The sequence below is a fragment of the Myxine glutinosa genome, chromosome 2 (genome assembly GCF_964187855.1).
Source record: "Myxine glutinosa chromosome 2, kmMyxGlut1.1, whole genome shotgun sequence".
NCBI classification, from domain to species: domain Eukaryota; kingdom Metazoa; phylum Chordata; class Myxini; order Myxiniformes; family Myxinidae; genus Myxine; species Myxine glutinosa.
This window is the reverse complement of record NC_136262.1, coordinates 188054600-188069574: the sequence shown is the minus strand read 5'-3', so window position 1 is coordinate 188069574 and position 14975 is coordinate 188054600. Positions and strand designations below refer to the sequence as shown.

The 14975-nt window shown below is 46.5% G+C and overlaps 1 protein-coding gene across 2 annotated transcripts in view; it reads right to left on the bottom strand.

Annotated features, from left to right (window-relative positions):
- Positions 1–3540: 3540 nt before the first annotated feature.
- Positions 3541–14975, bottom strand: part of LOC137420987 (microtubule-associated protein 1B) — a 61881-nt gene continuing 50446 nt past the window's right edge. For both annotated transcript variants that reach the window (XM_068106589.2, XM_068106590.2), the window contains 3 exons: positions 10129–13534; positions 9668–9885; positions 3541–4883 (listed from right to left, as the gene is read on the bottom strand). In XM_068106589.2, the coding sequence (XP_067962690.2) occupies positions 4728–4883; positions 9668–9885; positions 10129–13534 (3780 nt within the window). In that variant the 3' untranslated portion in view covers positions 3541–4727. The remainder of the gene's footprint in view (positions 4884–9667; positions 9886–10128; positions 13535–14975) is intronic.

Below are 14975 nucleotides of genomic sequence, written 5' to 3'. Positions count from 1 at the left end.
AAGCTTGAGTGACAGAACTTCTTGGAGAGGATTATTCAGAAAGTGGATGGGAGGGTTGTCCAGTCGGTCTTTTCGGAGAGACATCGTAAGAGTGTGAGATTTGTCAGGATGTCAGGACATGTTCCACTTGTATGCCCAGTCTGTGATTTTGTCCAGGTCTGCAGAGAGTGAGGAGGCTGCAGACTGCCGATCTGAGGGATGAAGAATGGAGCGACAGAGAGTAGAGTCATCAGCAAAGAGATAGAGGATTTTCAAGAGAGTCAGAGAGATCATTGATGAAGACCAGAAAAAGCACAGGGCCCAGAACACTGCCTTGGGGAACTCCAGCCTGAACAGGAAGAGGAGATGAGAGAAACCCATTCAGGGCCACACGTTGACTACGACTAGAGAGGAAGTCCGCCAGCCATGCGTGGAGATTTCCATGGATACCAAAAGAGGAGAGTTTGGTGAGCAGAGCGGGGTGCCAGACCGTATCGAAGGCACGTGATATGTCAAGGGAGACAGCTCTAATTTCCTGTTTGGCATTGAGGACCTCCATCCATTGTTGAGAAAGCAGAAGCAGCATGTCCAGAGTAGAGTGACCAGGTATGAAACCAAATTGATGATCAGAGATCAAACCATTGGAGAAGAGGAAAGATTTCATATCTGAAGCAATGATGGATTCCATGACTTTGCTGATAATTGGGAGAAGGCTGATTGGTCTGTAGTTGCTGGGATCTGTTTTTGCACCTTTTTTGTGCAAAGCGGTGATGTTGGCAGATTTCCAAGCAGATGGCAGATGACATTGAGCAAAAGAGAGGGTGAAGAGAACAGAGAGAGGGAGTGAAAGAGCGGAAGAACAGGATTTTAGGACCCGTGGGCTGATGCCATCAGGTCCAGTTGCAGAATCAGAGTCGAGGGTTGACAGAAACTTTTCCAGCTTGTCAGGAGGAAAGGACACAGTCCAGGAGCAGCTGGGTACGGTGGGTACAGAGAGGGATGTGTTTGGGACACAAGATTTAGAGGCAAACACAGAGTTGAGGCATTTAGCTTTTTCACGTGCGGAATCAGCCGTGTGGCCGTTTGAGGTGAGGGAGGGGATGGAGGGGGAACAGACACCAGAAACAGATTTGACCAGACGCCAGCAGGATTTGGAAGAGGGAGACGGATAAGAGAGTTCTGTCCTGAGAACGGAGAGATATTGTTTCCTGGCTCTCCTGAGGGTGGACACACAGTTGTTTCGGGCTTTGTGAAAGGAAATGAGATTTCCTTCCGTTGGATTTGCTTTCCAGGAGTCGAAAGCAAGTCGTTTCTGGGCAATAGCCTCACCACAAGATTCCGTGTACCATGGGCGGGAGGAAGGGTATGACAACTGACGTTGCAAAGAAAGAGGTAGCTGCAAAGAAAGAGGTAGCAAAGGCGCAGGAGGCATGCAGGAAAATGTTCGGAGAACGCTAAGACTCGGAAGAGGGTCAGAGAGTGGTATTCAGGATTGCAAAGCAGATAGCAAAAGAGAGGTGTGATGTGATGGGGGTTAGTTGCTGGAGGGATGAAGTGGGGCAAATCGTTGTGGACCCAGATGGAATTAAAAGAAGATGGAAGAGATGTATGGAAATGCTGTTGAATGCAGCGAATGAATGGGACGGCAACATTGAGAGTAACCCAGTTTTCGGACCGGCAGAGAAGATAACTGAGAAGGAAGTTGAGGAAGTGATAAAAGCAATGAAAAGTCGAAAAGTGGGAGGGCCGACGGGAGTTGTGGGAGATATGTTGAAGGCAGCGGGAAGTTGGGGTGTGGAGAGAATGACAGATCTGTAATCTGGTAGTGAAAAGGCCACATTCCAGTGGATTGGGAACTGAGTACCTTTGTCCCTCTGTACAAGGGGAAAGGTGACCCTCTGGACTGTGGCTCGTATCGAGTGATAAAGTTATTGGAGCATGGAATGAAGGTATTGGAAAGGGTGTTGGAGAGAAGGATAAGGAAGAAAGTGAAGATCGACAAAATGCAGTTTGGATTTATGCCAGGAAGAGGAACGACAGACGCGCTTTTTATTGTAAGGCAGTTGAAGGGAGAAGTACTTGGAGAAGAGGAAGAAGTTGTTTCTTAGGTTTGTGGATCTGGAGAAAGCATTCAATTGGGTTCCACGCGAAGTAGTGACATGGGCATTGAGGAAGTTAGGAGTGGAGGAATGGTTGATCATAGTGATGGCAATGTACGAAAAAGCGCGCACAGCTGTAAGGATGAAGGACGGGAACAGTGGTGAGTTTGAGGTGAAGGTGGGAGTGCATCAGGGGTCGGTACTAAGTCCACTACTATTTGTAGTTGTGATGGAGGTGCTGGCTCGGAATGTAAAGGAGGGTTTACCGTGGGACTTGTTGTATGCAGATTATCTGGTGTTGATTGCGGAAAGTATGGATGGACTGAAGGAGAAGATGAACAAGTGGAAGGAATGTATGGAGACAAAAGGTCTGAAGGTGAATATCGGAAAAACGAAGGTGATGGAAAGTGGTAAAGCATGTGGTGAGGTGGAAAGAACTGGGAAGTGGCCATGTGCTGTGTGCAGGAAGGGTGTCGGACTGAACTCCATTCAATGTACAATGTGCGCTGAGTGGGTTCATCAAAAATGTAGTGGTTTGAGAGGGTCATTAACCAGTGTGGCAGCTACATTCAAGTGTAAGGTGTGCACAGAGGGAGCTGCAGATGGAGGAAATGTTGAGTTGGATCTTGGAGACGGCATGAAGCTGGAAGGTGTGAAAAGATTTTGTTACCGAGGAGACGTGCTGAATGGAGAAGGTGGATCAGACTCGGCAACGGTCGCTGGAGTGATGTGTATGGAAGAAGTTTCGGGAACAGTGGCGTGCTGACGAGGAGGGGTGTGTCGTTGAAGCTGAAGGGAAAGTTGTATGCTGCATGTGTGAGAAGTGTTATGATTTATGGGAGCGAGACATGGGTAATGAACGTAGAGCAGCAACGAAGGGTGGAAAGGGTGGAAATGCGAATGGTTCGGTGGATGTGCGGTGTATCGTCGAGAGAGAGAGAGGAAGACAAATGATGAATTGCGAAAGATGATGGGAATAGAGCCTGTGATGGATGCTGTGAAGAGAAACAGGTTGAGATGGTTTGGTCATGTGTTGAAGGATGAAAATGACTGGTTAAGAAGAGTGATGGAAATGAATGTAGAAGGACGTAGAGGACGGGGAAGACCGAGAAAGACTTGGCTAAAGGTGGTGGAAGAAGAAATGCGGGCAAGGGGGTTAACAAGGGGAGATGCAGAAAATAGGGCAAAATGGAGAAGATTGTCATGGGGACCGCAAGGCTAACCCCCGCTCTAGCAGGGAAAATGGCCTTAAAATGCCTGTTGTTGTTGTTGCACCCAGGCTGATTTCTGAAGACTAATGCTACCACACCCGGCGGGGGCTGCAGACGATGGGCCTAAATATTTGCCCTGCTATTCTTCCTGGCATTAATCGACAGCAGGAATGATATCCAGAAAGATCCACGCTTTCCAAACAATTCCACATTGTTACATCGCTCGCAAGGCATGAAGAATGGAAATGAAGTCTACTTGAGCATATTTTAATGGGTATTCAGTTCCCCTTCAATTTGCAGAGCAAAGCCCAAAGGTACAACATCCTCTTCACACTGCAACTCACACACATCTCATTGGGCTTGTAGTTCCTCCATCTTACCCTGTTAAGCTCAAATGCACATGCGGTGCATTTGCTCAAACCTCGAAGGCCTGGTGGACCTGCACGCACTCTGCCACTGTGCTCATTTACAACCTTTGGCATCCTTTTACAGCAATTTAATGTAAATGCTCTCTGTACAATTCCTAACAATAAAGTGTAGGCCTCAACCCAAGCGGTCAATCAGTTTAGACAGAAACTCAAAAATCCAACAGGCCTTTGCCATAATCACATCAAACACTCGATGGTGATTTCATCACAACATCAGACTAACAAATGCACATTTTATCTTTCATCAGATTACCATAAACTTCCGTTACAAGTTCATTGCTCAGTTATACTTCCTGCCGGCCACAATGCGCTCGATCACATTTCCACAAACAACAACACGACAACACGACAAACAAGTTGATCATTCGGCACAGACGCCGAAGGACGATGAGCAATTTGATCTTCAAACCAAGCTCATTGACAGCCAGCTTGCAAAATGTTGTACATTAATTTTTTTGATACCAATGCATACATCTCAACTGATTTTGAAAAGCTTTTACAAATACACCACTGCAATCATATAAATTCTCCCTAATCGAGTTATATTTGGCAGCAAAACTTGCGAAATGCACCGCAACTTAGTTACGCCGAACACGCTTCCTTATTTGCACGATGCAAACACGCAGAACAAGGCGACGCCAACATCAACTGTGCTTCACGCCGCATTTAACTCGACGACCTCCGGTCATCAGTCAGAGGAAGGGAACATCCCGCTTACCTACCGTGCAAACGAGGAAGCAGCGGCAAGTCGACCTGCTTTTGTTGCGTCGCTTTCACTTCGGAAATAAATTGTTGGTTTTGGTCACAGACTTCCCACATTTCATCCCAAAGGTCAAACTGTAATGATAACCTTCCAAATCATTTACAGAGCCATTGCCATGTCCGCTGCATTCATATACCATCATCGTCAAATCAAATTGCAAGCTTTTGTCCACATGATCCAAAACAAAGGAAACGTTCCCACCAATCAGTCCATTCTCTTCAGAGCTGCTCCACCATTACGTAGAGGTTCAGAATTCAATCTTGCACGCTGGGAATGCCTCTTCTTGCATGACCACGGTGCTGCTGCTCGCCAACACCATCACACTTTGGTCCTGCAGGCGTCCATGACGTTCCTGGTACCACTCGCGCATCACCTCAGTGTCGTGGGTAGGGATGAGCGTCACCTGAACGGGACAAAGTACAGCAAGGTGGATCAGGAATGAGGGAATTGTTCTTGCAAATGACATTTACTTGATATATCAAATATGTACTTGTGGCTACAATTTTCAAAGCACGGTTGAATGTTAAGCAGCTGAAGATTATTTAAATGTGGGTTATAGTTGCCCCAAAGGTGACGACATTCTAATCGTTTGACCCTTATGCCTCCTGTCAAGGTAGTCACAACGATGGAGGTTGAAGCGACTTAATTTGCTCCACTCCAAGTGTTTTTTTTCCTCCTTGGACAAGCACTGTGTTAATGTGTATACATAGCTTATCATGAGTTTCGATCCTAGATCTACTCTAATCTATATACCCCAGAGAGGATACCAACATGACCCTTCCTGCCGCTCCCATAGGGAACGGGTGTACTCGTGGATGCAAAGCAGGTGAAGTTATAGCACGACCGGTAACTTTGAAGGATATAACAGGATGTATGTCGGTGGCTGAACTTCTGTTCCAGTTCTGCTTTAATTTATGAAAAATGTTTCAGGCCAAAAAAAAAACGTGAAAAAGTCAACAGTTGCATTAGATAGAGAGAGAAACTCCACAAATGGCAAAAATATATCGGATCAAAACACCTGGCCAACCTCAAGGCTGCACTCTTGAACCCGCCTCCTTACTCAAAGTAAAGGCAGCACCTCGTCAAGACCATCGCTGATAAGATATCCTTCCATCGTTTCAAATGGAAGCACAGCAGACTCATCAGGCCAAATGTCTCAACATTACTTCCAAATTCCATGTACCGAGTTCCCCACTCCCAACCATTCCTGGACATCATGTCTTAAGGTGGAGCCGTTTTTGGCAACAACTCGGATTATGCTATGTGTCCCAGATGGCATCGGCACCCACATCCTGAAAACAAACTCTGCATTGCACCACCTCCTGCTGTGTTCAAACTATCATTTTCCCTGAGGTCAACTTCACGATACTTGATAAGCAAACATCGCTGCAATACACAAACATGCAGAAAAGGATCCTCTCAAGTACAGGTAAATTTGCTCCCAATTTTAAGCAGCCGTAGAATCCATCATTGCGGTCACCATCTTTTCTCAAAAGACTCGATTTTAAATACATTTGGTTTTGGCCCAGTCACTCCACCCTGGATATGCAACTGCTGCTCCCAATATTTGGAAGCCCTGTAGCTCAGACAAAAGAAAAAAAGATAACATCTCTCTGGTTATCTCTTGAGCATTTGACAGTCTGGCACACCACCTTGCTCTCAAAATTCAACTTACGTTATCAAAGGGCATTTCCTCTCATGGCTTGCTGAGTTCCTGCATTCTCATCAACACATACACTACATGATCAAAAGTATGCGCACACCCCTTCTAATTAGTGGATTCGGCTGTTTCAGCCACATCCATTGCTGACAGGTATACATAATCAAGCACACATCCATGAAATCTCCATAGACAAACATTGGCAGTAGAATGGGCCGAACTGAAGAGCTCAGCGACTTTCAACGTAGCACCGTCATCGGATGCCACCTTTCCAACAAGTCAGTTCGTCAAATTTCTGCTCTGCTGGAGCTGCCCTGGTCAACTGTAAGTGCTGTTATTGTGAAGTGGAAACGTCTGAGCAATAACAGCTGAACTGCGAAGTGGTAGGCCACAAAAGCTCACAGAACGGGACCCCCTGAATGCTGAAGCGCGTAAAAATTGTCTGTCCTCAGTTTCAACACTCACTTCCAAACTGCCTCTGGAAGCAACGTCAGCACAACAACTGTTCGTCGGGAGCTTCATGAAATGGGTTTCCATGGCTGAGCAGCCGCACACAAGCCTAAGATCACCATGTGCAATGCCAAGCGTCGGCTGGAGTGGTGTAAAGCTCGCCGCAATTGGACTCTGGAGCAGTGGAAACGCGTTCTCTGGAGTGATTAATCACGCTTCATCATATGGCAGTCCGATGGACGAATCTGGGTTTGGCGGATGCCAGGAGAACGTTACCTTCCCGAATTCATAGTGTTAACTGTAAAGTTTGGTGGAGGAGGAATAATGGTCTGGGGCTGTTTTTCATGGTTCGTCTAAGCCCCTTAGTTCCAGTGAAGGGAAATCAACGCTACAGCATACAATGACATTCTAGACGATTGTGTGTTTCCAACTTTGTGGCAACAGTTTGGGGAAGGCCCTTTCCTGTTTCAGCATGACACTGGTGCCGTGCACAAAGCGAGGTCCATACAAAAATGGTTTGCCAAGTTTGGTGTGGAAGAACCTGACTGGCCTGCACAGAGCTCTGACCTCAACCCCATAGAACACTTTTGGGATTAATTGGAACGCCGACTGCGAGCCAGGCCCAATCGCCCAACATCAGTGCCCGACCTCACTAATGCTCTTGTGGCTGAATGGAAGCAAATCCCCACAGCAGTGTTCCAACATCTAATGGAAAGCCTTCCCAGAAGAGTGGAGGCTGTTATAGCAGCAAGGGGGGGGGGGGGGGGGGGGACCAACTCCATATTAATGCCCATTATTTTGGAATAAGATGTTCGGGTGTTCACATACTTTTGGTCATGTAGTACAGCTCTTAATGGGATCCCCTCTACCTGTAGAGGCTAGCGTGCCCCAAGGCAATGGCTTGGAGCCACTCGTGTTTCTCATCTTCAATGGTTGTGCTGGTTCTCGAGAGCTCATCTTTTAACAAACTCCACCCTCCAACATATCCCTCACTTGAAAGGCAGGCAGCTGCCTCTTCCCTATCTGCAGGCCTTGATAGAATCATCCTGACAAATCTCACACCGGCTAGCGAGCCATTCCATCTACTTCCATGACAAAGCACTTCTAGTGCAGTGCCTCAAACTTTTGGGCCTCACCATCTCTCAAATAAACCACATATCCAAGTTGGCCTCCAAAGCAGATGGGGACATCTTTTGTCATGCTTGGTCTGTCCTCAGCAAATCTGAACTTCCAAAACTACAAGGCATCAACCGCAGCTTGATGGAATAGTGCTCTCCAGTTTAGGATGGCACCCCTGCCTCACATCTTGATGCCATGGATACAAACAATTCCAAAATCATTGGAATCTCCCATGAAGCCGAAACTCTTGGCCTGTTCCTCGCACATCACCGACAGGTGTGTTGTATGCATCTTAGACCACCTTCTTTCTGGCTTGCATCTTCGGCCGTTTCCATGCTCTGTCCTCCCCCAGGTTTCTCTCGGACCTGTGATATGCCATTAACATTTATGGTGAAGCTCAAAATAATATTGGCTAACCCCCGCTGTAGCGTGGAAAAATGGCCTGAAAACGATCATTCATTCATTCATTCACTCCCAAGTTTCCTCTTTCTCACCTGAAACCAACTTCCCCCACACTCTTTGCTACCCCCTACTCTGTTCCAGGTTGTGTTTTGTCCCCTTCTCCGCCTCCCTCCCTTCTTGCTGTGTTCGAGGTTATTTGCACCTGCAACTTATTCTCCCAAACCTCTCTCATTCTTCCCTTCCTCCAAGTGCCCCACGACCCTGATGTTGGTGTGTTTCTCTCTTTTCCATAGTCTTCTTCCTGTTTTGTGTTCTAGCTCTTTCCAGACTTGATACAAGTGGAGGCTTAATGCTTTTGCTCTGATGAAGGGCTGAGGCTTAAACTGTCAGCTGTATCTCATTTCCCATGGCAGTTAGCACACAAGATCCCTTGTTTATCTTGCATGCTGAAGCACACAAGCATGAGCAATCCATCGTACATATCCCTACAAATGTATTTAAAACTTTATTTTTGACAGTAAGGAAAACTGGCAAAATGTAAAGCTGTGCACAAAATGGCAAGATAATCAATCATATCGTTTTGCTGTCCAACTAGGGCTGGCGAGATGGCATAGAAGTACACACACTCACCTCTAACAAGATTTGAATCTTGACCGAGCTATAAACCGCCATCCTAGTGTTTCACCAGCAGGGTGATTCAATGTGTGTGCCGTCCCTCAGATGGACGTTAAATGGGTGTCCGTCTGCCAGCATTAGTTGGACGTTAAAAATCCCAGTGTCCTTCACGGATTGTAGGCGAGCCATCGCCGGCACCCTGAACAGATTACAAGTTACTGCCCTAACCAGCAGGAAGCGATGCCATCATGTTCTGCCACACCTCCATCCAATGATGCAAGCCAGCAGCCTGTACTGCACACAAAAGAGCCGCACACCTTGGAACCAAAGCTATTCCGACATGATGGAATGATTTGCCATGATGTGGTTTGTGTGACAAAATAAGAGTGGGTGACCAGGAAATTATTTGGATTCATGTAAAAACGTATACACTTTGTTTTGGCATGCAATTTTCACTGATTGGTCTCTGATAGTCCATGAGCAAGTTATTCCGTATAAAATAGGCAGCTTGCCTAGACATGGACAGTGAGCAGTTCTGGGAATCTTATGGGCCCAACTTGTGCATGTGGGATAGCCAGCTTAAAATCAGAGAGAAACGATGCTCTCTACAATGCAGATCCTCCATGTCTAACCTAACGCCAATTACGGCATTTTGCAGCCAGTCGTATGACTCATCTCAGACCAAACAACTCGGACGGCACTCAGTGGTGCACATACCGCCAGGCTGTACAATTTTGTATCCCACGAATAGGCCGGATCTACATGCGGACCTTAACCAAAATCTAATCGGCTTGTTCATGTCACCAACCTATCTCATCCACCAAGTTTCGTCACAAACCATCCAAAACATTTTGATACATCATGCTATACATCGTTTTGGTTCCATTTCTCAATGGTGAAGAATCACTATAAATAGAGTTTCACTCGCCCTTTCACCATACCTGCATTTCATTATCCCACTGAGCCTTTGCATCAAGAAGGGCGTCCAGGACCGCACGGCTTGGTTCGTCATTTTCTGCGTCATCCCCACTGACTACATAGTATGCAGCACGCACGTAATGAAAGAAATCGCCATTCACAGCATGAGCGCTGCAGTGGCTCGGGATGTACGCCAGGTCTACGTAGACCGGGGCAGGCAAGGGGCTTGCAGGTCGCTTGCCTGTGGAGATGAGGAAACGAAAGTCAACCTGACCGAATGGTAAGATGCACATGGAAAGGTTAAAACATTTAAACTGGAACAGCACTCTTCGACGCTGTGACGTCACCCGATACGCTTGTGCCCACATTATTACATCATTGTATATACTTGTACCAAGTTTGATTGCTAACCCCTGTGATATTGGAGGGTTTACTGTATATATTCACAATACAGAGAAATACTCCAGATACAAAATCAACATACCTTTGGCCCCGCTCCCCACTCCAACCTTTTCATCCATTTTGCTCAATTTCCCATCACGGAAACCCCTCGGCTTGGGCAGAGGTTTTCCTGCATTAGTGGCACCTGAAGACTTCCCAGGAACAGCCGAGACTCCTCGTACCTTATCTGGCATTTGTACGTTAGCAGATCCTGTTTTGCCAAGGGTCCTGGAAGCTTTCCCTTTTGCTTCCTTCCTCGCATCTGGATTCGTCATGCACACGTCAGCATCGGGAGGCAGAGGCGATGGGTCCAGTGGTGGAGAACAAAAGTTGGCTTGCACAGAAATGCCACACTCTTCGCCATCGCCTGGGAAATCGTGCACATTGCGTCGTTCCTTTTCTTCAACAGTTTTATCCTCTGCCTTCACCTCCTCATCAGAATCCAGCATAGCATCAGCAGTGACTGAGGAGCAGTCATCTGTGCAAGGGGGAATATCTGAATCACTCTGGGATGGCACAGACTCACTGAGTGTGTCATCACTCACCTTCACAGGCGCTGGCCCTAATCTTTCTTGAGAGCGCAAACTATCATCCGATAAGTCTTCAGGACCAGGAGGCCCATCAGTATTTTCATGCTGAAATGGGCATGCAGCTACAAGACAGAGGTCTGCATCATGGCTAGAATCTTCATCTTCATTGAGAATTGCTTCATGACACTCAACATCCCATCCTTCATTTGGAGAAGCCCGCACAACTAAACTTTCTTGGGTCATGAAGAAACCACTTGCCACTGCTGATGGTATTCGATAAGAAGAATCTCCATCCGCAGGACTGAAATCCACTTCTGTGGGGCCATTTGAAGTGAACAGTGGTGTGGCAGATTGAGCAGAAGCATCCATAATAGCCGATGGCCGTGGGGAGACTTCAGGTGGAGATATGGACATGGGTCGAGGCTCACCAGCATCTCGAGCCAACCCTTCTGCCTCAGTCATCTGCCCTGGACCTTGTTCTATAGACACAGAAAGCGAGTCTACCTCCGTGGAGTGAGGGGAACCAACTTCGGCATGCAACGAAGGCGATGCTTCGTCTCCAGTTGTAGTAGTTGCAGTCAGATGTTCCAAATAAGAACTTGTGCCCAGAGATGTTGTCGATGTCGATGCTGGGGCGAGAAGCCCAACCTCATCCGTCGATGTGGCGGAATGGTCCGACAGCGATGCTGCAGACACAGACATTTTGCTTTCCTCACATGCTGAAGTGTGTTGACCTGTGCCATCAGGTTGCTTCAGTGATGCCTCAAGAGGACCCAGCAGGCATTGGTGCTCTTCATTCTCTGTCGACAGGAACACACCAGAAGCAATGTCACCGCCACCTTCCTGTTTGCCTTTGTGCCTCAAAACATCGCATTTGTAAATTGCCTCATTGCTGTGATTGGGTGACATGCCAGAGCTGTCGCTTGGAGATGCTTCACTATTCAACTTCACAAGTTCAGCTGCCATTGCCTGAGGAAACAACATCTTCACCGAAGGTACCATGCAACCGACATCCGTCGCTGTGCTAATGACAGCAGAGGGCACATTGCCGAGAGCATAACCGGCTACCTCCAGCATCGGAGACTGAACGAAGGGAGTGTTGCCAGCACTTGATGGTGTGCTCGTTGGTGAGTCCCTTTCCTCAGCCTCACCAATTGAGCGCAAGCCCACATTTCCAAAAACAAAGCTACCAGGTGATCCCAAATCAGCACTGCTTAAATATTCTGTTGGAATTGTATCAAGAGCAATACCAAAGGTGCTAGGTAGAGGCTTCTCAATCAAAGGCATAAAACGAGCACCAGTCGGAGATGCACCAAAATCCGACTCGGCACAACACTCGATTTGTTCTTTTGGAGCGAGTGATCCCTCACCTGTGCCACAACGTCCTGCCGTTCCTCGAACATGATCATCTGTTGTTTCATCCTCGGAGAATGTTGTCTCTGTTTCTGAGCAAACTGGCATCATTTCATCATCAATGGAGGCCGGAGTGGCAGGTTCACCGTGAACACCGACAGGAAAGGCCTTCGCCGCATCAGGGCCTCCACAACTTGCCGCACCAACAGAGCAATTATCCGATGTGCATGTACCAGCTACAGTGTTCAAATGTACACTCGTAACAACATGGCTGCTGTACACATACTCGGTCTCATCAGTCATATATTTTACACCTTTTGTGTGCTGTTTGCAATCCTTTCCTTTCTCAAGTTCATCTTTGTCATCCTTCAATTGGAGTAATTTGTTCGGGCTTTGACTCTCATCCTCAAACGGTGATGGCTCAAGGTTGTTTTCCACATCTGTGGTGGTGATTCCTTCATCTGGAGAAACAAGAGCCATTCCAAGATCAGTTGACTTTGAGATAACCACCATCTCCTCATCGGCCTGTGGACTTGGGATTAGGACTCCAAATTTATCCTTGCAAGAAAAACTTCCAGTGACTTCTTTGTCATCAACCAACTCGTGGAAATCTTTGGTGAGGTCTTCTGGAGATGTTAATGCAGATCCATCCTTTGATGGTGGAGGGAGTTCTTTTTCTTGCCCCCCTCTGGATGCAACATCTTTTGTGATGTTGGACTTTTTATCCACCTTACCCTTTACCATTTCCTTTCCTTTCAAGGGTTGTTTCTTTCCTTCCGAGGCCTGCTTTTTCACAATGCCCAACTTTCTGCCCACAACCTTTGTATCACCGCCTGTTGGAGTCAACTTGGAATCGGCCATTTTTCTTGACCTCAAGTCTTTCTGTACTTCCCTTTGAGGTTTGACATCTTTAGCCAATTCCCGCTTGTTTAATATTGGCACTTCCAACCTCCTGGTCCTGGTCTCCTTATTACTAACACCTAAATCTTTCACCATCCTTGTCACCTTTGTTCTGACAACAGTAGTCCCATCGACTTTTTTCTCCATCCGTGATGCCTTTGCCAACTCGGTTCTAGAGTCACTTTTCACAAGGCCTGTTGCTACCTCCCTTCTGTTTCCTACAGGCATTTCTTGCACCTTCGTAATGTGTTGCCTATCCTTGGGAAGAGGTGTGTGCGCATTGCCTTCAGGGCTTTGTAAAAACTCCAAGTGTTGAAGTCGCTCCAGGCTTTCTAGTAGTTTGTCTTGTTCCACATTGCCTGGGAAAAGGACACGGACCACTTTCTCACGTGGACAGCACGGATGCCAAACCAATAGCACAGCGACGGAGTTCGATCTCGCATTACCCTCGTGTCCCGTGGTCAAACCGATCTTCACCTTGCTACCCACACTCGTCCCTTTCACAGGAGCACGTGAGGGGCACAGCACGTAAAGCTCAAGGCGTCCAACACCTAGCTTTTCAAAGAGCACCAGAGGTTCTGCAGGTGAGCTTGGTGTGCGGAAAAGCGGCCATGGAGTTATACCAAGGCGGTTCAGCAAATCCAGGACAAGAGACGTTTGATTTTCCTGTGGGGAAATTACAGAATCGAGGTTAGAAATCAAAGCTATTTCAATACTCAGACAGGTTCATATGGATAGTACAGTATATTTCCACGTTTTTGCTTGCAAATTTGATGATGCCAGTGCTCCTGACTAAACCAAAACCTACGAAACATTGGATTTCACCGAAATTTCCTGACAGTAAACATTAGATTTCATATTTCGTCACATTTTTGCCTCACAATATGGGATATATTATACTAAAATATGCAATTTAGCATCTGTCTGTCTGATGATTTTTTGACCACAATACATCCCGTCGTTACTTATACTATCTCAACCAAACTTGACAGGATGACTAAGGGTTACATAATGAAGGTTGCAGCACATTCATTTGCCCCCCTCCCCAAGGGGTTTTTCTCCCCCCCATCCCCGAGCGGGTTTTCCCCGCCATTGCCGGCAATGGAGTTGCGTGTTCAGGTGTATATCCATTTTAAGTTAACTTTATCGTGGCGTTTTTGTAAGGCTGCTTCTAATAACAAAACGAATGATAATAGCATAATATTAATGTTATTACCATTACAAAACAATATGAATACTAATAATGTCCCGCATTCAAAGGGGTTTTCCTCCTTGAACAAACGTCGAGTCAACTTTTATAAATAGCTTATCATGGCGTTTTCGTGGGAGCAACGGCCCAACAGCCTCCACCAGAGGTAAAAATATTATAAACCACAAACACGTATGATTAGCTTTTTAAACAGTCGCTAATTCTCTTTATATAACACTAAATGAAGAAATTTGGAGGAATCCTGACATCCGTGAGGTAAGTTTTACTTACAGAACTGAGCGAAGATCTACTGTGCTCTATATACCCCACAAGAGTTGGGTTAATAACATGACCCTTCCTGCTAACGTGGCGTTTTTCGTAGCGAACTTTTGAAACTCGCTCTTGCTGTTTAATACCAAACTGAAAGGGAGGAAGCCCGGGTTGTGCTCATTTACCAAGCTGCTAGCTAGCGCTTGCCAAGCCAGCTGTTCCTTAACGGTTTTGAATGGAGTGCTTGCTCGAATGCTTAAACCACTTGGCGATCTCTCCACAAGAAACTTGGTAAATGAACACACACCCAATGTTCTTGAGACCCGACCAGAGATCGACTGTAAAGTATACAATTCAGGAGACGATGATGGTTCACGAGCGAGTGGTATTATCTGTTATGAGGTTAGTTAGCTACACAATACCGAAAATTCGGTTCGATTCCGACAACTTTGAAAATTTGACCTTTGTGACCTTCAAAGGTCAAAGATGCTGAAATTTGTTGGAAAATTTGTATTTCATAATGTATGTGATAATATAAGATCATGTACGACATTTCACCCTATCAGGAAGCGAACAATGTAATAACACTTTCCTACCCATAACCGTGGGCACATTCTGGACCTTGTCTGCTCTACTGGATTAATTTTG